The following is a 25,089-nucleotide window of genomic DNA, read 5'->3' on the forward strand; positions in this document are numbered from 1 at the left end:
AACATGAAACTGGGGAAAACTGCACACAGTTACAGCGCTAGCACACCACAGGTGGGGCCAGCTATACCCCACTGCCTTCAGTCAGAGATGACATGTACACATGCACATGTATATACACACATTGTAAAAGTGTCCTTGCTAAAATAGTTATCCTTTGATACCCCATCTGAAGCACATAGTTTCAAAGCCACTTTAGAGGGAAAGGGAGAGAGCGAGAGCAAGAGCGAGTTTGGAGAAGACACAGGTCCTTTCTTAACTGCCTTTTCCAGAGTGACACATCACTTCCATTTCCATCCCAGTGATGAGAATTCCTGATATTAATTCACTTCTATGCTAATAGACGGAGTAATGTAATTTACCTATGTGCCCGGGATGAGGAAATAGGCTCAGTGGGTATATCAGTTACCTTTTTCTAAATGACAAGCCACCCTAAACTTACAGCTTATAAAACAGACTCTAATTTTTGGTCATGAATTTGTAGATCAGCTGAATAACCCTGCTAGCCTGAGCCAGTCTCAGCTGACTAGGGACCGGGCTCACTTTTGCATCCCCGGGCAGCTAGCATTATGAGCTAGCTTATCAGACTGTGTCTGTGCTTCTGGTACATGGCTGGTTGTTGGGGTCAAGGGGTTGACAGGGTCTGTGGTCATCCTACAACAGGCCAGGATAGAGTGTTAATGTGATGGCTTAGGGTTCCAAACGTTTCAAGAGTAAGTTGCAACTCAAGTTTTTTCCATGTCTTTGCTTACATTGCCTTTTGTTATTGTCTCACTGACCAAAACAAGTCACATGGCTAGGTCCAGAGTTGGAGCGGGAGGCTATGGCCAAGGCTGTGGATACAGGCAATTTGGGGCTCTGCCACACATGTTAAAAGTAATTTGAAAACCACTAACTTAGTAGAATAGTTCTTCCATAGCTGTATTTCTTTCCACCCAGCATGTATTTCTTGTCCTTAAAATCTAGTTTGTGCTGTAGAATCAGGAGTTGGTGACTGAAAAATATTAATAATAGTAATAAGTATTAGTGTGACAATTTATGATTTAACGTCTAGTCTTATTCTTACAGAGTAGAGTCAAAAATATACTCACACTGGCCAAGAGATGGAAGTGTCTTACTAAATCCCTCTTCCTTCTTCCTACAATTCAACTTATACATGTTTGGGATTCTCTTAGCCAGCTTGCTGTCCAGGAGTGAGAGCACACCATTCAGGACTTCACAGTGAGCAGGGTTTTAATGAGTATCATGGATTCTCTCAGAAGCCAGTTTCAAACATTGATTGAATTGGATTAAGTTGATGTGGTCCATGTCCCTTGCTCTAACTTTAAAGCTTGACTTACTGGTTTGTTTGTTTCTTTTTATTCTGTGAGTGGAGGGGAGGCAGAGAGATAGGACAACCTCATGCACCCCAACCAGGATCCCCCTAGCAAGCCCACTAGGGCAGGCATGGCCAACAGTTTTTGCCCCCAGGCCAGATTAGAAAGAAACTTTTTTCACGGGCTGGATGAGATATTAAAATTAAAAAATATTAAATACGGCCCTGGCCGGTTGGCTCAGCGGTAGAACATCGGCCTGGCGTGCGGGGGACCCGGGTTCGATTCCCGGCCAGGGCACATAGGAGAAGCGCCCATTTGCTTCTCCACACCCCCCCCCCCGTTCCTCTCTGTCTCTCTCTTCCCCTCCCGCAGCCAAGGCTCCATTGGATCAAAGATGGCCCAGGCGCTGGGAATGGCTCCTTGGCCTCTGCCCCAGGCGCTAGAGTGGCTCTGGTCGCGACAGAGCGACGCCCCGGAGGGGCAGAGCATCCCCCCTGGTGGGCAGAGCATCGCCCCTGGTGGGCATGCCGGGTGGATCCCGGTCAGGCGCATGCGGGAGTCTGTCTGACTGTCTCTCCCCGTTTCCAGCTTCAGAAAAATACAAAAAAAAAAAAAATTAAATACAAAAATGATTCGTTTCAGGGGTCGTCAAACTTTTTATAAAAACCACCCACTTTTGCAGTGCTGGTAGACCTGGTCCCTACCGCCCACTAGTGGGCGGTCCAGCTTTCATGATGGGCCAATCGCAACGCTGTTTGGTTGCACGGTAGGGCCAGGTTGACCAGCACTGCAAAAGTGGGCGGTTTTTATAAAAAGTTTGACGACCCCTGGTTAAGTAAACAAAATTTTATTATGTAATTTGTTTATGAATAAATGTAAGTAATTTAGTACAACAAATTAACCAAAAAACTAATGTGACGTGTTGAGGCGCTCTGCATCGCCTATTACTTTTTTAATATCTGGCTCTATACTTGTAGTAGCTATTCTGAACACAGCCTCCAAATGTAAATCATTCAATCTTGATCTTGTACTTTTATTTAGATTCATTAAAGAAAAAGTTTGTTCACAAATATAAGTTGAGCTGAAGATTCCTGAAGATATCATAGTTTATGTATAATGATTTAAAAGTACCACTTATTTCATTTCCACAGTGTGTCACGCGGGCAATATTAAAAATTTAATCACAGGCCACATAAACTCATTACGCGGGCTAGATCTGGCCATGTCTGCACTAGGGGATGATGCTCTATCATCTGGGGTGTTGCTCTATTGCTCAGTAACCAAGCTCTTGTTAGCACCTGGGTTGGAGGCCATGGAGCCATCCTCAGTGCCTGGCGCCAACTTGCTGTAATGAACCATGCCTTTGGGGGCAGGGGGAGAAGTGTGGGGGGGAGGGGTGAATAAGCCAATGGGTGCTTCTCCTGTGTGCCCTGACTGAGAATTGAACCCAAGACATACACATGCTGGGCCCCCACTCTACCACTGAGCAACCAGCCAGGGCTGAGTTACTGGTTTTAATAATTAAATTTAGCTACTGCATGTACTCATCACCTTAATTCTTATTTAATACTTGAAAGTCATTACTTTGGAGAAAGCTAAGCTATGGTGATTATAATGTATCAAAATCCATTGTAAGTGATTATTTTAATGACTCTATACCAACAGGGACAAGTAGACATTCAGACAAAAAACAACCTAATTATAATGACAGCACCAAAGTGAAGCAGTGACAGTTACAAAACCAATTTTAAAGTTTTTTGACAGCCATGCCTAAAAGCTTTGTTTAGACCTTTCGGTAATAACAGTTTACTTAAGACATAAATCTATAGCTAAGGAAAATAGAAAGTTGTAGCTTTTCTGTCTTGCAGATAAAGTGGAAATCAGTTGAAATATCTTTAATAGGACATTATGTTGAAAGGAGTATAAAAAAGGAGTAATAGCTATGGAATGTGACTCTCACAATGCAAGAAAGACTAAATAACAATGAAAATTCTAATGAGAATAAAAACTTGCCAACTGATTTGCTTATCTATGTTATGAAGGTCAGTAGTTCCTGCAAGTAAATTGATGTGCATTTAAATATGCTGATGGACAGTTCTGGAATTTGACTTTGTATTACCTCTAAAATAAAATGAAAGGCAACTGGATGTAGGAATGCATCAATAGTCATGGTGACACAAACCTTTACTAAATATCTGCTTTTTTAAAGGCTCTGTCACATCTCGAAATATTAGACCTTAATACTTTTATTTATCTCACTTGGTTGTGGACTCCATCAAATATACAACATAATTAAATCTCTGACCTTGGGCAGTTAGTTTCTTATTTCTGAACAGAAAAATACCTGATAGGTATAGAATACTTATACTATTCAAGGACTATTTGAAGCACTTGACAAATACTTGTTTAAAATTGATAACCAACTTTGGAGTAGCCACTATTATCTTCACTTTACCAATGAGAAAACTGAGGCACAAAAAGGTTTAAGTGGCTTTCCCAGGGCAACAGAGTTTGCAAATGGTGGAATTTCAGCTCCACACAACTTGTCTATAGCCTATGCGTTAATGATAACGACCACTGCAGGGTAATGCAGGGCATGTGAAACCATGAATGTATGCACAGACAGTGCTCACACTCAGCCCCTTTTTTTTCTTTTCCCATTCTGAGGTCCTGCTTTAGTTAGCTTCTTGTAGTTTGAAAGACCAAAGAATTCTCAGGTCAGATCAAAGGATAAGGAAATGTGCCCCTGAGTACCAAGAAGAAACAAAGGACCAGGAGGGCGTTTCACGGCGGTGCTGGGCCGTGGGCAGTGGACACGAAGGGATGTGGTGCAGGGGTTTGTCGTGTGCTCAGCTCCTTCTCAGAGAGCAGCTTCCCTCCTGCTGCTGCCCAGGCCCTTCAGCCACTGCTCTCTCCTTGTGCACTCCACCCCACAGCAGGCCGTTTGTCTCACTATGCACTTAAAAAAATAAAATAAAATAAAATAAATAAATATATATGTATGTTTTTATTGACTTTGGCTTTTCTCCACATTGTATCTCTTTTATATATTCATTAATTATACTAAAGATACCATTAAAATAATACTCATCTTTAAGGTATTTTTAGGTCACAAAGTATAATTCAACCAGAAAAAGGTGTGCGTTTTCTACCTTTTTAAGTTATTTTTATTTATTTATTTATTCATTTTAGAGAGGAGAGAGGGGGGAGAGAGAGAGAGAGAGAGAAAGAGAGAGAAGGGGGAGGAGCAGGAAGCATCAACTCCCATATGTGCCTTGACCAGGCAAGCCAGGGTTTTGAACCGGCAATCTCAGTGTTTCCAGGTTGACGCTTTATCCACTGCGCCACCACAGGTCAGGCTTAAGTTATTTTTTTAATTACAGGTGGCATTCAGTATTGTACTGTAGCAGTTTCAGATGTACAGCATAGTGTTAGACAGTCATGTACTATACAGAGCAGTCCCCCTGATCTTTCAAGTACTCACCTGTAATAGAGATACTGCAATATCACTGACTGTGTTTCCTATGCTCTAATGGACTTCAAACAGACGGGTGCAGAGTCCATCACTGCTGTGTATTTCTGTGCGACCTCAAATAAATGACTAATCTCTTTAAACTCACTGGAAAAAGTGAGTCATATATCCCACTAGGTAAGGGCTATGGTGGAGATAAGAGATAAAATAACTAACATAATTATAGTATGGCTTGGAATTTAGTAAGCATTCAGTACGTATTAGCCATTATAATAATAGTCATTATTTTTGAATGCTTAATTATATCCTTCAATATAAGCAGTAGACTTGGACCAGACTTCAGTGCAAATTATGATTCCACCTTCAATACTTGTGTGACAGTGAGCAAGCTACAGATTTAACTTCTCTGAGACTCAGTTTTCCTCTCTAAAATCACAGTAACTTCCTAGTGCTATTATGACATTAAATGAGTTAACTTTTATGATTCTCACTACAACAGCTCCAAGCACATAAGTATAAATATAGACATTGGTTATTATTAGTTGTAGTATAATTTTCAATAAATTATTTATACAAAGGATACAAAGTTTCAGTTTTTGAGATAAGTAAGTGCTATATAGCATAGTATCTACAGCTAACAATAGTGTATTGTATACTTAGAATTTGCTACGAGGATAGATCTTATGTTAAGGTTTTTACTGATGATGATGATAATGATGATAATAAAGGAGGTGGGAGGAAACTTTAGGGGGTGATGTATATGTTTATGGCCTTGATGGTGGTAGTTTCATGGGTGTATACTTATCCTCAAGCTCACTGAGTTATATACATTCAGTATGTATCCATTTTTTAATGTCACTCATACCTCAATAAAGCAGCTTAAAAAATAAATCATTAAAAATAATAATTTAAATAAATAATTTATGGAAGTAATAAAATAAAATAAAGACCTTAGGTTTCCCCCACTTTTCCAATTTTATAATTATATCTAAAATGTTTTCATCTTCAGTAGCTTTTTCTCCTAACAGAATAAAGCAATAGTTATTTTGAGGTCTCAGCTTTTCAAAAATTATTTCTCTACGCATTCAGTATTATGGATTAAAACTACCTACTTCACCAATGAAAATTAAGATAAATGAAATATAACTTCCACTTTTAACTAAAAGTCTCTAAAACTACTTCCAAACTCATTTTTGAGCTCCCTGAAGACAAAGATTCCTCTATTCAGCAGAAAACTGACATTCATCAAGTTCTCTTCGAAGCACTGTTCTGCACAGCAGTGTGTCACAATGATGTGCATGCCCAGGTCTAAGCACACAATTATGTTTAATTGTAAGGTTTATTTCTTTGTTAAGAGTTCATCTGTTTTGCCTCCTCAGCAAATGATGCGGTCATCAGTTTTCCACATGTTCATCCTGAGCATGGTGACGGTGGATGTGATAGTAGCTGCTAGCAACTATCACAAAGAAGAAAGCTTCCGAAGACAGTATGATGAGTTTTACCTCGCAGAGGTAAGCTGCTCATTGGGGGAAGGTGCCTTTTATAAATGTGAAAAATTAATTACGTGAATTCAACCAAAGCTGCTGCTGAAGTGTTTCCCTTGGTCACTATCTTGCCTGATTTATTTCCTGTCACCATGGACCTAGGTATCTTCCTGACAGCGTGTTGCATTCTCAAGTTAACCCTTTGCCCTTGGTGTTTCTCTTGCCATCTTGCTAGTTTCCCACCCACCTCTGAGACTTTTTCCCTTTTGCATGTTGCATTAGCCTGTTTCCTACTAAGTGTAAACAAGCACAGATTCAGAAGATTATAAACAAGCAAGACAGCTCAACAGTATCAACAATGACAAGGCTGGAGGGAAATTGAATAGATAGTACAATAACTTCTGTACTAGAGACTGAGCTGCACTAATGATGTCAAGCCAGCAGCAGACAAGTTTAGTGAGTAACTAAGCATCTTCTAGCACCCTGTGTACCAGCTAGAGTTTTAGACTTGCACTTCTTACTGATTCAATAACTTTGTTAATATTTGATTCTCACATATTTTAATGATTTCCAAAAACCACTGTTTTGTCATTATGAAATATTGTTTCTAAAATATATCTCAGAAATCAGTGATTACATATTCACAGATAAATTGACAGACATATAACTCTTTAGAAACCCAATCATCATATAAGTGAGGTATGCATATACTAAATCTAATATATGATCATTTAAACATAAAAAGCAGAAAAATTGTACTTTATTTTTATTACAAAAGAATTTTCCTCATAAAAAATTAATTTGCCCTAAAGTTGAGTTCTCTTAGATATCGAGAATTCACCCAGTGCATTTAAAAATTTATTTGGTCAATAAAAATTCGATCCATCCACACATAAACATCTCAGAAAAAGAACTGATGGCATACACCTATTAAATATGAACATGTGAGTATCAAGAAAATCTTCAGAAGTCACTTAGTAATTCTCCTCTTCATGGAGGCTTGTTTCCTATAACAAAGTATCATTAGCACTAAACTTCCCCTAGCACAGACTTTTTGTGATGCAATGCTGCCTATTACTGTATTGTATATGGATCTCACAGTTTAGCAAGATATATAGACAGTAAATCAATTTTTATGATGTGGAGAACTATTGAGAGGACTCATGAAGAATTTATATGATTGGATAAAGAAGATGTGGTACATTTATACAATGAAATACTAATCAACCATAATAAATGATGTCATCTTGCCATTTGTGACAACATACATAGACCTTAAGAATATATACTAAACAAAATAAGTCAGATGGAAAATGTCAACAGCCATATGATGGCATTCATATGTGGGTTATATGACTGAAAGCAACGATCGAACAAACAAGACAAACACTCATAGACACAGACAACAATCTAGGGGTTATCAGATTTGTCTGCGAGCCAGATGCAGCCATCAAAAGAGCCACATCTGGCTTGCGAGCCATAGGTTCCCGGCCCCTGAGCTAAGGTATTGGCTGAATCTTCACAATGATATTGAAATCATTCAGCATGAGGCCAGTTTTTAGGGAAAGGAGTATAGGCAAAGGCATGTGGCAGTTACAGAGAGATTAATAGAGGGTAGCCACCAGGAGTGTTGTAAGAGAATGGTTTAACCTGGTGGAATACATGTCAAAGGGGCCTTGAGGAGTAATGTAGGAAGTAGTGTCTTCCTCATTCGCATATTCTACATGGGCCATATGTGGCATTGGAGCATGGGCATCCTTTTCTCGAAAGAACTCTGGGGGAAGTTGTGCATTTGGGACAGAACCAGTTGAAGTGAGTGGATTTTGAGAACATAGAAAACATGGAACAAGGTACCCAATAGTTAATTAAAGGCTCTGGGTAGAATGAAGTGGGAAGATAGGTGAGGTGAAAGAATTATAATAGTATTAGAACCAGAAGTTAGAAGCAGGCTAATGACAAAAACACCTGGAAATAAAGAACAGAAATGGCTACTCATGATTGAGATTATGCCAGTCTCTCTAGAAGAACTCCTGAGGGAGTTCTGGATATTAGAGATTATAGTAACATTTCTTTTGTAACCCAATCCAGGGTGGGTGTCCAGTCATACTAAATCAATCCTACAGAATAAATACTTATGCCATCCACTGGGAACAGAATCCTCCAGTAAATCTTAACTAATTTTTTTACATATCCCATACAAAATTGTTTTTTAATATGATTTTATGTGTGTTAGCTGGTTTATGATCAGCTGTAAAAAAATTCACCAAAATTTCAAACAGTTTAATATTGTAGAGTTCACTGATACTATTTAAGTGCATTGGTAGATTCCAGTGGTAGTTGATAAATACATGTCATGTTCTTTTTTATATATGATACTAGAATTTTTTATAATTAAAAACAGAGATATAAGATTGTGTAGCAGAATTTAGTAAAATGAATTTGATTTTAATAAACTAGGTGGTGGAGATTTAGTTCACGTATTATTGAGAGGTCTCTGTATTCTTAAACTACTAAAACATTCAGAATCTGTTCCACTTAGGTGGATTGATGTTGGGTTTCTGAGTTTTCCAAAGCATATTTGTTTATTCAAATTACATCATCACTTCTCTTTGTATTAGAAACTTGTGCTTGAGTAAAAGTGGTTTGTTTCAAATGAGTGTGGATAAGTCATTTTAATCAAACTTATTTTTTTATAAAATACTCTTTTTTAAAAAAAATAGCTTATAAAGGTGGTTTGCATTGAAGCTAGAGGTCAACAAACTTTTTCTTGAAAAGCCAGATAGTGAACATTTTAGGTTTTTCAGGCCACATGCTCTTTGTTTCAACAACTCTACCACTGCCGTGCAAAAGCGAGTGTGGCCTCAGAAACTCCTGTTCCAGTAAAACCTTATTTACAAAAACAAGCAGTCATCTCAATCTTGGTTGAAGCTACAGAAACACAGAGCAGTCAACTGACATGTTTGATTTTAACATGTGTTAAAATCAAATATAGTAATGCTAATAACAATAATAGCTTTCAATTTTTTGGAGTTTCTATAATGTTGCCAAGTGCTTTAAAGGAATTTAATATCTTACTTAATCCTCAAAATGGCTATAATAAAAGCAGTTCACATTTATGGACTATAATAATACAGTATTTAAGGCACTAGCTTTATGCCATATTTAGGAAAGTTTATTTTTTTTAAATAGATCACAAAAGGCCTTGAGCTTTTAAAGAAATAATTTCTTGAGTTCCCACATAAATTATTTTGAAAATCCAAAATAAACCACTCAACCCATTAAGAGTCAACTTGCAGTCTAAAAAGCATCTTTTAAGCATAAATTAAGCTGCTTAGCTTCAGCTGTGAAGCTGGGGACTTTTATTACTTTGGATTAATTAACCATCAGTTAAGAAACAGGAAAAATTTACTTTTGTTTTCTAGGTTATGCATAAATGTAAAAAGGCAAAGATTTACTTTCTTTTGTGAGAGTTTCCATGTTGATGTAAGATACATAAAATCCCATTTTAAAAGGATCATAATTATATTTTAAAATGTATATTATCATTTTAATAAATAAGAAAACTTGAGCCATATTTTCCTGTTATATAAAAATGCAGAGATGTATCTGTAGATTAGCCTGTACATTTAACAGAAAGTTATCAGCACAGTGTTATGCAGGGAAGATTAACAATTTTAGCTAAATTCCTCTTTTAAGAAACGCACAAATTGACGGGAGAGGTAGATCAGTGAAGCAAGTAGTTCAACAGTGTGTGTCTGCCACGTTTCTGTCAAGAGAGAGGTTTACCTTGCTTAGGACTCCACGGTGTCTCTTTGGTTTCCTGTATCTCTACAACTACTATGTGTCTGAAGCAGAAAACATTTCAGAAAGTATGAACTCATTTTATGCCGTCTTGCAAGAAGTCATCTTTTCTTGAAAAGTCATTTCTGTGTTTCTCTGGAGACATTTGGTTTTATGATATTTGTTAAAATGAAATTAAGTAGAGCCATATATTTTAGTTCACACAAAATCTGATACCCACATTTCAGCTCATAAATCACAAAAAAGAAAAAATGACCAAATTAAGAAAGTAGTTCACCTTGCCATAGCAGAGTCTTTTTATATTAACTTAAATTCTTCATTTTCTGGGAAACTTTAAATAGGTTTCTTTGTCTGACAGTAACTGTTTTGTGTGTTTTAAAGGATTTGACCAGTGTTTTGTGATGTGGAAAATAATATATACAATAATGAGATTTTTGACTATTCAGTGAGCCATCTTAAAAGTTTTCTCTTTATACAGAATACTGAAGGTACACTATAGACTAGAGTAGGTGATTTAAAGATGCCTCTGGAATGATGCAGGTGATCATTTGTTTTGGTGTTATTTACTATGGCTTTTCCTTAAGCGAACAGGGTTACTTGAATTGAGTTTCTTGTGAGTTTTGTCCCATAATCTTATTTGTGATAAATAAGATTTTCTCATGACTATCCATTAGTTTATTTGAAATGATGAAATAGAGATGACAACACAAATCTTGAGTATGTTTCAAATATCTTCCACATATGGACAGTGTCTCCCATTTTGTCTTCTCAGACCTGCATGGCACAATTAGTTCACTGATCATTTGTCACCTTTAAATGTCCATACACTATTCATTGAATTAAAATGGCAGAACAATTTCCATTGTTTCATTTATATTAAGCATGTCATTTTCCATTTGGTTCTTTTTCTCCTTAGCATCAGAAATTTGGCAATCATCTTGTTGTTTTACCTGCTAGCCTCACAAATTCAATTACAAGTTCTCTTGGAAAACAAGCATTTTAAACTAATTTCTTACACTTTTCAGTTATGTGCTGGTTTGAGAATATACCGTAATAATTTTTCTTAGAACAGTAACCTTTCATTTTAAAGTCTGCATATCATTATTGATCATTTTCTTGACAAGGAGTTGGTTACAGTATATATCAAATAGCATATGCGTTATTATAAAATGAAAATTTGGAAAAGAAATAATAAAATGTGGTGTTTAAAAAACTCATAAGAGTGCATTCCTGAAACTATTAGTTAAATTCCGCTATGGTGCCATCAATCCTGATAATATCTGTGCAGTATGTATGCATTCTCCACAGGGGGTGAAAACACCTCAACTGGGGTAGAACTTGGTTCGTGGAGACAAAAAAAAAGTCTTACCCTTTTGGTATATAAACAGAGATAGATGTGTGGAGTGCACAAACAGATATATCACATACCTGTGGTATTAAAATGCCATATGGCATGGTCATTAGGAAGAAAATATCTAAAAGTACTCCTTGGGGGGAGATGATTTTTAAAAAGTTGAAAGAACACTGACTTAGTAAGAAAGATTTGCTTTTTCATGTGTTCTTTTCAAGTTTTTTTCAAATAATGTGACAAAAATATTTATGAAAGTTTATTATACTCTTACAAATCTTCACTCTTAAAAAGATGAGTTACAACTCAAATGCACTCACAGATGTCTGGTGTATTGAAAGGGTACACAAGAGCAGAAAGGTCTCAGGGAGACCCACTTGACGTTGGCCGCAGAGTAAGGGGCTTAAGGAAGTGGCACCCTTCCAGGCTAGGAGCGACAAGTGGGATCCAGCCTCCCACATGTTGCTCTGCTGACTGCTTGGGACTGACAGGAAGCCCTGGGACTGGACACATGCTCAGGTGATGCTTAGGAGGCATCCTTCCAGATAATTAGGCTCTACAAACAGCCCAGTAGCCTTCTCCTTTTTATACATCCAGCAGCATGACCCTGGCACGTTTCACCTGTCCAGCTACTGTCAAAGTTTAGTTCGCTGACATGTGCTGGAGCATTGAGAAGGGGTTTCTATAACTGAACTTCAATGCTTTTGTTCTAATTCTTCTGAACTTTTATATTCCTCTGAATTGAAACCCTATGCTAAACCCTCTAATCTACACTAAAATAGACGATGATCATTTAAGCTAATTTATTTTACCCAAATATTTCCATTAATTTCTGAAATAGTTTTCACCTCTAAGAGGATAACCCATAGTTAAAAGTTAGATATACTTTTATGTATAATACAGGGGTGAACAAAAGTAGGTTTATAGTTTTAAGACAAATAAATACTATAATAATTAATAAATAATATAAGAATAAACTTTCATGTGCTCATAACTGTAAACTTACTTTTGCTCTCTCTTGTATTTTTTCATAAAATTTAATCTCTTTGAGATTAACATTGTTTCTCAGAAAACTAAAGTGTTAGCTTTTAACAATTAACAAATTATATTAAAAATGAAGTATTTGATCCCAGAATTAGAATAAGAAATTCTAGAAGGACAATGAGTAGGAATATGGGTACCTGTATTTATAAATTAATCACATGATAGTTTGCTAAATCATTTTAGTGCCTTTTAATCTCTTTGAAAGCATATAGTTTTCCCACCAAGCAAATAATAATGCAAATGGATCCAGCTGCATAGTTAATTATGAATTATGATCATTTAAACACCTTATTTCATCTGTCTTGATAGCAAATACAAAATTTAGAGTAATTTGTTGTACTTATATTTAATTGGATAATCTATTCAGATATAGTCCAGGCATTTATTAGTGCAGTTGACCCTTGAACAATATGGGTTTGAACTGTGTGAGCCCAGTTATATACAGATTTTTTTCAATAAATACCTGTACTCTTTCTGATCCGTGGTTGGGAGTCTGCAGATGTGGAGAGCTGACTGTATGAATTGTTCTTTAGATAAGGAAATTGACTATTTGTGTATTTTGGTATTTATGGAATCTTGGAACCAATCTTACATGGATAGTGAGGGAGGACTTAAGTTTTGGGGGAGAGAAAAGTTATATGCAGTTTTTCAGTTGTGTGAGGGGTCGGTACCTCTGACCCCCATGTTGTTCATTCATCAACTGTAGTTCCCTACTGGTGTGAAGATGGCTGTGTCAGGCCTGCCCGTTTGCACTTTGCATAACTAGTGAATGAACACATGGCAGAGCCACATGTGTACAGTCTATGTAAGGCTACGGCTGCTTGCCCACAGGGCGGATTGCGGATTGCCTGCCTGCCTCAGTGAGGGGACGTTTTACTGTTTGTTTACCTGCTGCTGTGAGAAGCGTTTTTCTTGCCTGTCTGCTCATCGCCCTTGCGAGAATCTATTAAACAGATATAGCCCAGCACTTGCGACTCCGCAGTTCCTCACCGGCTGCCCGAATCCAGTGTGGACCTGCCTGCCCTCAGCCACCAGCATTACACCTACTTTAAAAAAAAAAAAAAAGGCAGGCCACTTTGATATGAATTCATTCCTCCCTTTGGAATGAAAGTCAGAAAATATAGGTGAAGGGAGAGGTAGAGGAATGGGTGCCCATCACTTCTTTCTCTACTAATGTGACAGCCAGGTGAGGCAGCAGGAGCACTTCAGGATGGATACATCTCAGTTTCAGTTCCTCTAGAGATTCCCCCAAATGGCTAGAGGGCTTCCTCATATTGTTGCAGGGTTTGGACTAAGAAGCCAGGGCGACAGAAGAACTGACTTTTGTTAGGACTTGCGGTGAAGATTTGGGTCCTCTGGTGCAGAAAGCTTCTAATCCCCTGCAAATGAGTTGCATCTGCCCACTGGTTGCTTGTAGTCCAGGAAGGCATCCTCCCTGGAAGCCGAAGGACTCCCAGGTGAATGGTTGGGAATGGGTTCCACCAGCCAGTGAGGAGTCCTGACATGGAGCAGCTTCCTCTTGATGCCCAGCAAAGGGGCCGTGGGTTTTTAGAACATTTACCACAAATATTACAGTTCTCTCTGCTATCCTTTATTTGCTCAAGTACATAGAGGACAAACATTTGTAGTCATGATCAAGTAAAGAAAAATTACTTTTCTATAAAGAGACTCAGAAACTGAGATTGAGACAGCGAAGTCCAAGATGAACATCTAGTACACATTTCCCAATCAAGTAGAATTGATGAAGGAGATAGCAGGGTTTTTTTAATGTCTCTAAGGCAGATCATTAAGGCACAGAACAAACTTCCTGAAACTTTGGCTAAAATTATCAAAATGTGATTTTTAAAAAGGATATGGTTATTGAGAACTAATTATTAATATGGGACATCAAGTGAAGAAAGAAGTCAAAGAAAGAGTAGAAATGAGGAGTGGCTAGCCACCTAGATGTGAATATTAGGAGCCCCTGAAGGAAAAAGGGAATAGAAGAAAAATAGTAATAAACAAGAGAAGAACTTTTTCCAAAATTGAGGAAAACCACAAATCTGTAGATTAAAAGGACCCACTCAATCTTAGGGACATTAAATGAACAAAGATGCGTTTCTAGGCATATCCAGGCAAATTTCCTTGGTTGTAAGCATAAAGAAAATACCTTTTGAAGCTTCTGAACAGGCATACGTAACCTGCAAAGCCAAGATAGATAAATATATATATTGCTCACTGATCCCTCACATCAGGGGTCCCCAAACTGCGGCCCCCTGAGGCCATTTATCTGGCCCCCGCCGCACTTCCAGAAGGGGCACCTCTTTCATTGGTGGTCAGTGAGAGGAGCACAGGATGCATCTGGATCCTGTGCTCCTGTATGTGGTGGCGCCGCAAAGGCTGCATCGCTCACGTACAGTACTACTTCTGGTGATGCAGGACGCATGCATCACGGCTCCGGAAGCGCATCATATTGTATTTGTTCCTGTTTTGTTTTTTTACTTTAAAATAAGATATGTGCAGTGTGCATAGCGATACGTTCATAGGGTTTTTTATAGTCCAGCCCTCTGACGGTCTGAGGGACAGTGAACTGGCCCCCTATGTGAAAAGTTTGGGGACCCCTGCCTCACATAAAGGAGAGTGTAAGGCAATGAATATATAAATATATATATATATATATATATATATTTATCATTGCAAGAAAAGAACAGCAACTCATGACTCTGTATGCAGCCAAAATATTCCTGTAAGTGTTAAAAATGTATTTTAGATAGGAAAGGATTAAGAGTATACAAGCTTTAATGTTTCTTTAAGGAAACTACTCCAAAGTATGCTAATTATAAGATAAGTTTATCACAATCCACAAGACTAGATAAGAGAAAATGAAAGGAAAATGGTGGGTTTTGGGTTTAAATGGAAGATGATAAAAATGCCAAATAAAGATCTTTAAAAAAAATTTAGAAAATCAAGAAACTTGAATTAAATTTGTGTATGATCCCAGAAAAAGCAGAATTTAGGAAGGGGTATGATATCAATGGAGATGGGTGATAGAATTACGGTATTATGAAATTGTAGGCTGGCAGGAGTGTGAGGGTGGGTGAACAAGCAAATTTGTGTGGGAGAGGAGTTTACAATGATTCAAATTTTATTCAATAATAAAAAGTATAGATTGATTTATGAGCATAGGGTTAAAGTAGATGGTTTAAAAATCAGAATAGAATGTCCAAATTTACAGGAAGGAAGAGACATCAACAACTTTAGTAAGCCAGAAAAGACAAGAAAAGATGTAAAGAATGAAATAGGAATGATATGCATACAATAAACAGGAACGAGATTAAGTATAACTTTGGTACCTTAAATATGGGCAGGTTGAATTTTTTTATCAAAAGACATAGAAGTCTGATCTGTGGTGGCTCAGTGGATAAAGCATTGATCTGGAATGCTGAGGTCGCCAGTTTAAAACGCTGGGCTTGCCTGGTCAAGGCACATATAGGAGTTGAAGCTTCCTGCTCCCCCCCACCTTCTCTCTCTCTCTTTCTCTAACAATGAATAAATAAAAAAGAAGATCCTCGAATCCTTTAAAAAAAGGATGTAGAAAATTGGATTGTTTAAACACAAAATCAGATAGTATATTGTTCATCAGAAACACATACAAGGTGGTCCCAAAAAGTAACTGAAATCATCTCTCTGTGAAACAACTGAAAAAAAAAAAACTAAATATTAAAACATTTGAGAGCCTGACCTATGGTGGCGCAGTGGATAAAGCATTGACCTGGAATGCTGAGGTCGCCAGTTCAAAGCCCTGGGCTTACCTGGTCAAGGCACAAATGGGAGTTGATGCTTCCTGCTCCTCCTTACCTTCTTTCTTTCTCTCTCTCTCTCTCTCTGTCTCTGTCTCTGTCTCTCTCTCGCCCTTCTCTAAAATGAATAAATAAAATCTTTAAAAATAAATAAATAAATAAACATTTAAATACTTAGCAGAATGTGCTAAAAATTAAGTAATATTCTCAAGGCCAAAAATTAAGTCTGATGTGAGTGTAAAATGCCCAATGGCCTCGAAAGCCAGTGGCTGCCCTAGGGCATTTACATATCCTTGTCACTTAGACCTTGCAATTTCAGGACTGAAGAAGAAGCTGTGTATGGTGAAACGTCAGAACACATGAGGGTCTATACCTCAATGAAAGGAGATAGTGATAAGGAATTTCTGTTCTGATGTTGACTCTAGATAGAAAGAAAGCTTTACTGAAAATGTGTACACACACTCCTCCCCTCACATGGTATTGGAGGTCCTGGTCACATTATTATCAAAGTCTGAAAAGTAGCCACAAAATTGATCAAAAGAGGTACCAAATTTGTAAGCTAACCCATGCACCTCAACAGAACCAGTCTTTTCTGAAAAAAAAAAATGTACTCTAAACACAAGTCTTAAAAATCTAGAGGAAACTGGTGATTTCCTGGCAAACTACTTTCCCAGCAAAGTATAAACTACCAAATTGATGCACAAGGTATGAAACCTGACCAGAAGAAAATTGGAAAGCTTTAATCCACCATTACAGAAAACAATGGGCCCATTGGTTTTTCCTACTGGATTTTACCTGCTTTCAAAGATGAGATAGTTCTTACTATATTTAAGCAATTGCAAATCATACAGTGGAAACATCTATAAATTTACTAAAATAAGCTTAACAAAAACTTGATATGATAATGTAAGTAAAATTATAGACCAATTTCATATATGACAGTAGCTATAAAAGTTATAAAGAAAAAAAAAGTTATAAAGAAAATATTATACAATAAAAGAGCAGGTTAGCATTACCATTTAGGGTCTATTCCAAGAATATACAGATGGTCAACATCAAAGGCTCTTGTGATATATTTCATTACCTCAACAAATTGAAAGCTAAAATTCTCCAAGTGCAATTGAAAGAGTAAAAATGCCCTTACACATAGTAGAAATTAATTATCAAAACCCACTGCGGCCATTATGTATGAATGCTGAAGCAACTTACACTGAAAATAAGCAGCACAGGTTCCTCTTATCCCCACTTCATTATTTAGTGTATTACTATACAGCTGCACCGTTACAGCAATTAATCTAATTATCTCTTAAATCAATTTTGAAAAAAAATCTTATCTTCATTTGCAAATGAAATGTACATAGTTTTTATAAAACCCAAGAGACCTTATGTGAGGCCAGTAGTCGCTGCCATTACAGCCGCTGCCAGGCAGGTGCAGGTTCTCACTGAATTCCGGCAGACAGTAATAAAACAGCGGAGCCAAGAAATGGTGGGCTATAGCTTTTATTCTAGCTCCCACCGGCAGACGAGTAAATACAAACACGAGGCACCAAAACCCACTCACATGTTCTTCGGTTCCACAACCAGGAGAATCTTTCTGGTTTTTCCTAGAATCAAAGGACCCCACCAGTTTTCAGTGGAGCTCACAAAACCCCTCACCTCTGTTCCCCTTCAGCACCCCACCATCTTGGCTGCCTGCCTTCTCTGCAACAACATGGTCTCTGCCAAAATGGCCTCCTAGCTCCTCCTTCTTAAAACTTTTTGGCGGGGCAACCCCTCTCCCAGCACACATTAGCATAACCAAGCCCCTTCCCAAATAGGAAGGTAATTAACAGTATCGCCTGGGCAATGCAATCTGTGGTCAGCAGCCATTTTTAACAATAAAAGTGAGCAGACCCCCAAAATACAAATTTTACAAACTTATTTGCCCAACATCTTATTAAAAATATTAGAATTAATAGAAGAATCTAATGAGGTTGTTAGAGAAAATCAATATAGATAAATCAATACTTTTCTCTTTACTGGATTTAACTAGGAAGAATGGTAAAAAAATAAAATATTAAAAGTAATAAAATGCATTTATATTAGTTACTGGAATAATATTAAATTCATAGAAATAAATTTCACAAGAAACAATAACATCTTTATTGGGAAAAATTTATTACAAATAAATTTTTGTATAGTCAAAATAAATAGAAAAACATAATATGATCCTGGATATGAAGGCTTGATATTAATCTTTCTAAAGACCGATTTTGTATGTAAAAGGTAAAGAAAAAAATATTAAAGATAGAAATAGGTGACCAGATAAAATTTAAAGTACTTATAGAGAAAAATGCTACCAAGGTTAAAAATCAACCTATTGACTAAGAAAAAAATATTTTCAATTCATATTGTAAAGGTTACTGTGTTTAATATCAACACCCCCAAGAACTGATTTTAAAAAAAGACAAAACACCACCATAAAAACTTGGCAAGGTTATGAATCGAAAATTGTTTTAAAAAATAAATAAATCTAAATGATCAATACATATATGAACAGATAAGCAAAAGCTCAGTTCTTTGATTACACCTGGTGGTGACACTTTCCTATCTTTCTGGAAGGTAAATGATGTACTTCAACATTTTGAATGTAATTTATTAATTCTTTTTAAAATTTAAAGCTTCACAAATCTGTCTTTTGCCCCAGCAATACTGAATTTGAGACTCAATTTATAGATATCAAATCCCAATAAGTACCGGATATTGTGTAAGGATGGTTAATGTAGTATTGTTTTTGAAACAGCAAAACACTTAACCATTTTTCCTGATGATTCCTTATCAAGGGAGTCCCATTCTTCAGTGTGTCATTAGGGAAATGTTGAATTAAATAAACATTGAATACTATGGGAAATTATGCAGCTGATGAAAAGAATAATTAGGACCTGTATCTCTTATCCCAGGGGGATGTCTCTGATTGTTAGTGAATGAGAAAAGCAAATTGCAGAGTGAGGTATAAAATGCAAGCCCGTTTACATGATTGTACAGTATAAACTTGGATGAGGTAGGAGATGTTTGAGGAGATGTTCACATCAATCACCTGAGAAAGGCGGGCTAGGGCTCTTGTTAATATTCTGCATTTAGGATTACTTCACAGTTGAAATGAATTACTGTTTTACATTTTAAAAGGGACATGCCAATTTAATTTAAAAAATAACTTGAGTCTACAGAAGTACTAGATTGTAAAGTAATATTAATTTCTTCCTCACATCTAAATTAACCATCTGTATTCCTTTTAGTGTTTTAGTGCCTGAAATACTATTATTAAAGCTCCCATTTTTCAAATGTGAATGAAAAAAAAATCCCTTCTGATATTTTGTTGATTTAGAAAAAGATAAGCAAGCTTTCTTTATTCATTCCAATAAATCATCTGGTATCTCTTTAGAAGGTTGTATTAGGACTAATTCCAACACTCAGACTTATGTTCTTTAATGAGGAGTTAATCTGGTGTTGTACATTTTAATGCCTATTGCATACTTCTTTATTGTTATTATTATTAAGTTAGAGGGGGAGGCAAAGAGACAGACTCCAGCATGCACCCTGACTGAGATCTACCCAGCAAGCGTGCTATGGGGTGATGCTCTGCCCATCTGGGGCCAGGCTTTGGTATCTTTCCAGTACCCAGGGCCAACTTGCTTGAATGAGCAAGTTGACTGTGGGAGGGGGCAAAGAAAGAGAGAGGGAGAAGGCGAGAAGAAGCCTATGGTTGCTTCTCCTGTGTGCAATAACCAAGAATTTAACCTGGGACTTCTACACGTGGAGCTGAGATTCTACTGCTGAGCCAACTAGCCAGGGCCACAAACCTCCTGTTAAAATGAGTTTTTTCACCCATAGGACAATTAAAGAATAATACATGCTATATTTACATGTGTATTTTATAATATTGGTTTTTGTAATAACTAATTCATAGACTTAATGTAATAGATTAAGACATTGAGATAATTATTATAGTAACATTGATTGTTGATTTTATTAATTAATAAAATGAACGTATATTGTATTAATGTTAATTTATGTGTACATATACACATCAGTTTCTTGGTATAAAATGCATATTTGTTTATGAGTCCCAAAGCATAAATAATATTTAAACATTTGTATTTTAGTTTAATTATGTTTACTAACGTGTAAGCTATTTTATAATGTACTAGGTACATTATAAAAATTTTACTTTTAGTTGGCCTCGGCACTGAGGATGGCTCCATGGCCTCTGCCTCAGGCACTAGAATGGCTCCGGTTGCAACAGAGCAACACCCAAGATGAGCAAAGCATCGCCCCCCAGTGGGCGTGCTGGGTGGATTCCTGTTGGGCACATGCGGAAGTCTGTCTCTCTGCCTCCCTGCTTCTCATTTCAGAAAAATACAAAACAAAAATTACTTTTAGAATAAATAAATTAATAAAAAACGCACCTTTTTTGTGTCTATAGTAATTCTATCTATGGCAGTGACTTTTAAATATTATCAAATCGTGGATAATGAAGAAGTAATGCTATTCACAAACATTTAACATTTTAACATGTTTTCTGATTGCTAACAATATATTTGGTCTCCTATGTTCCAGTTGGTTTGTTTCAAACTATTTTTTTCTAAAATGTCATTCTAGATTTCTGTGGTGTTCTTATTTTATATAATAATGGCTGAAATTCATGCACTGACAAATATATAAATTATTTGGAAATAAATTATAATTTTAGATTTCAATTTCATGGTCTCTTTGTTCCCCTAGGTGGCTTTTACCGTACTTTTTGATTTGGAAGCACTTCTAAAGATATGGTGTCTGGGATTTACTGGATATATTAGCTCATCCCTCCACAAATTTGAACTACTACTTGTGATTGGAACTACTCTTCATGTATACCCAGATCTTTATCATTCTCAATTCACATACTTTCAGGTAATATAAATAATGCCTATTTGTCTTTAGAATTTTTTTTTATTCCAGAGAAAGTACTAGTCACATTATTAACAAACATTTTATATATATATATATATATATATATATATATATATATATATATATATATAATAGTTATGCATAATTATTAAATGCAAATTTAAGATAGGTCTGATGATGTCTTAAATATCCAAAATAGTGTATTCATGAATTGTGACATTGTTTTTAAAACTCCTAAAAATTTGCAGTAATAGGAATGTTTTAAATACAGTTCATAAGTTAGCACAATGTGAAGATATACGTATTTTATATAAACATTGGTATTACACATCTTTGTATATGTCAAATTTTAAGCTACATAAGATGTTGACACACTTTAAAGCAGGGGTAGTCAACCTTTTTTATACCTACTGCCCACTTTTGTATTTCTGTTAGTAGTAAAATTTTCTAACCACCCACCGGTTCCACAGTAATGGTGATTTATAAAGTAGGGAAGTTACTTTACTTTATAAAATTTATAAAGCAGAGTTACAGCAAGTTAAAGCATATAATAATTACTTTATGTCGGATTTTCACTGTTTGGCAGAATAAATCTTTATAAAACAACTTACTATAGTTAAATCTATCTTTTTATTTATACTTTGGTTGCTCTGCTACCGCCCACCATGAAAGCTGGAACGCCCTCTAGTGGGTAGTAGGGACCAGGTTGACTACCACTGCTTTAAAGAGTAATAAGAAATAAGAATTTAATTTTAAGTATAGATCTCTCTTTTCAATAAGCCTACATATGTTTACTCAATAATGACTTACAATTATAATATGTAAAACTTACCTTAAAAGATTGTAAATAGCTGCACTTTATTATTTATAAATGCCTATTATTTCCTTTATGATGACTAAATAGTAATACCTTTATTTATTTATAATAACTGAATATTTATTTTTAAATGTGATATCTTGAAATACTTACTTTATAAGTATCACTAAACAAAAGTAATTATTTGTAAAGCCAGTAGCCACAGCCACCATCACAGCTGCCTGGCCCATGCAGGTTTAGGTTCACATGTAATTTAGATCGATTGTAGAGGAACTACAGAGCCAAGAACTGGTGGGCCATTTTCCTTTATTCCTGCTCGCAACCAGCGGGTGAGAAAATACACACAGCGGGAAAACACTTTCCTTTTCATTCAGGACTTCCAAAGCCACTGACTTTCTCTGTTTTTTTTCCTAGAATCAAAGGCCCCCACCAGTGTTATCCCCTCTGGTTCCCCATCTCCCTTCTCTTCTCTGCACAAACTGGCTTCTCCTTCAGCACTCAGCCATCTTGACTGCCTCTCCAACCACCGTGTGGCCTCACTCTGCCCTGCTACAACACGGCCTCCTCCCCTCTCTGCAAGAACGTGGTCTCTCCCTATAATGGCCTCTTAGCTCCTCCTTTTAAAACTTTTTTGGGACAAAAGCCCCTTCTCCAGCACACATTAGCATAACCAAACCCCTTCCCAAGCATGAAAGGCAATTAGCTGTATCATGTGAGAGCACCATCATGTGAGCAGTGGCCATCTTTAACAAGAAGAGTGAGCATAAGAATCACATTAAACTTATTTGCCCAATATTATTCTATAATTATGTCTTTTGTAATTGTTGAATAATAGCAACGTACTCATTATTCTTTTGCTTTGGTCAATATGATAAAATATGTATATGTGATATCCTAATTTTTTTATCAAGTGAGAGGCAGGAAGGCAGAGAGACAGACTCCCACATGCGCCCTGGCCATCCACCCGGCAACCCCCATCTGAGGCTGATGTTCTGCCCATCTGGGGCTGCTGCTCTGTTGCTCAGCAAGGGAGCTAATTTAGCACCTGATGTGAGCCCAAGGAGTCCTCCTCAGCACATGGGACCAACTTGCTCATTTGAGCCATGGGTGAAAGAGGAGAAGAGAGAGAGAAATAGAGAGAGAGAGAGAGAGAGAGAGAGAGAGAAGGGAGAGGGGTGGAGAAGCAGATGGGTACTTCTCCTGTGTGCCCTGACTAGCAGTTGAACCTGGAACTTCCACACTCAAAGTCAATGCTCTATCACTGAGCTAACTGACCAGGAATGTGATATCTTAATTTTTAAAATCTCAAATGTAGTCATTTTTCTGACTAAAAATTGGTCATTTTAATAATTTACCATAAAAATATAATATGCATTATTTTCTTAATACATATTTAAAAATTGTTGAAGAACAAAGTTGCAGTAGAATTTTAAAGAAGTAATTCAGATGAACAGATTTTTAACTCCTTAGAATGCATTCCAGTTTCATTGATTTTACTTATTGGTAATGCCAAAGAAATCATTTTGGGGATAGCATTAACGTAAAATGTCAGATCACAATGTGAAATTCAATATTTCAGATACCTGGAGAAAATGACATAAAAAAAAATTCTGCAATACAGAAAGCTTAGCTTCTAGTAATAACAGCCAAGCATATTGAAATCATAGAGGGTGATCATGGCTTAAGCTTTTAGTCCTGTGAACATCTTTGAACATAAATCCCTTGTTCTTTGTTGGGTTGTATCCTTGGGCTTGGTTATCCAAGTGAAATGGCTAGGGCAAGAGATATACATGTTTAAAACTCTTTGATACAAAACATGCTTCCCAAATATTTGTGCATTATCAGCCAATAATGGTTCTGGTTGGATACTGCTCTCTAGATTCACAAAATCGACTTGAGCATTTAATGCCTACATTAAAGAATCATTGTAGATAATTATAGAAAACACACCTGGTAGTCAATACTACAAGATACTTTAATATAAATCTATCAAATCAGCCATATTTAAAAAAATATTGATGCCTATTTTATCAAGGATATAGTATAAAATATATTTATCATTTAAAAATTCTTGTTTCTCACAGATAATTTTTAGTGAAAAGTTAGAAACCTGTCAAAATTGGAATTATTTAGGATAGAAAAAATGAGAACTGTTTAAATGGTAAACATTTGAAGAATAGCTTAGCAAATCATATGCAAATTTGACCATAAAATTAATAAGCATAATGAATTTACAATAATTTAGAGATATGATTGTTTTATTTAAATACAAAAAAATATAGCCTGACCAGGCAGTGGCGCAGTGGATAAAGCGTCGGACTGGGATGCTGAAGACCCAGGTTCGAGACCCCGAGGTCACCAGCTTGAGCGCGGGCTCATCTGGTTTGAGCAAGAGCCCACGAGCTTGAACCCAAGGTCGCTGGCTCCAGCAAGGGGTTGCTCCATCTGCTGGAGGCCCACGGTCAAGGCGCATATGGGAGGGCAGTCAATGAACAACTAAGGTGTCGCAACGCGCAATGAAAAACTAATGATTGATGCTTCTCATCTCTCTCCGTTCCTGTCCGTCTGTCCCTGTCTATCCCTCTCTCTGACTCACTCTCTGTCTCTGTAAAAAAATAAAATAAATAAATAAATAAATAAAAGTATAAAATTATATAACATCTAAAACTGACTAGAAAGAAATAAACCAAAGTATTACAAATTATTAATAGTCATTATCTCTAATATTTTTCTCCCAGTCTGTTTTTACAAAATATCTAGAATTTTTATTCATGCTCCTAATAACTTTATATAGATATAAATATAAATTTAAACACATAATATGCATTCAGTGAAGTTTATAATTTTACTTGTGTCTTTAATTCTGAATTATAATTTGTAATAGTTTATATTAATAGTTAACTGATTTTCATGTGTGTCTGTCCACATGTGGTAATGGGTATATTTTTCTGGTGGAATAATTAAAAACCACCTCAGTTATTTTGTGACTCAAAGAATAAATCTCTCAAGAAGCTTAGGTGTCACAGGATCTTTGCCAATTCACATATGGAGAACTCATTGTACTGAACAGACTGGCTCCTTGTAGGTCCCACTTTCATCTTC

General features: G+C 36.5%; 1 protein-coding gene across 3 annotated transcripts in view; it reads left to right on the top strand.

Annotated features, from left to right (window-relative positions):
* The window catches only part of NALCN (sodium leak channel, non-selective), a 318,920-nt gene that overhangs the window by 116,856 nt on the left and 176,975 nt on the right, over window positions 1–25,089 (top strand). For all 3 annotated transcript variants that reach the window (XM_066380606.1, XM_066380605.1, XM_066380604.1), the window contains exons 11-12: window positions 6,165–6,296; window positions 21,003–21,170. In XM_066380606.1, coding sequence (XP_066236703.1) covers window positions 6,165–6,296; window positions 21,003–21,170 — 300 coding nt within the window. The remainder of the gene's footprint in view (window positions 1–6,164; window positions 6,297–21,002; window positions 21,171–25,089) is intronic.

The sequence above is a fragment of the Saccopteryx leptura genome, chromosome 4, assembly GCF_036850995.1.
Source record: "Saccopteryx leptura isolate mSacLep1 chromosome 4, mSacLep1_pri_phased_curated, whole genome shotgun sequence".
In the NCBI taxonomy this organism is placed as follows: domain Eukaryota; kingdom Metazoa; phylum Chordata; class Mammalia; order Chiroptera; family Emballonuridae; genus Saccopteryx; species Saccopteryx leptura.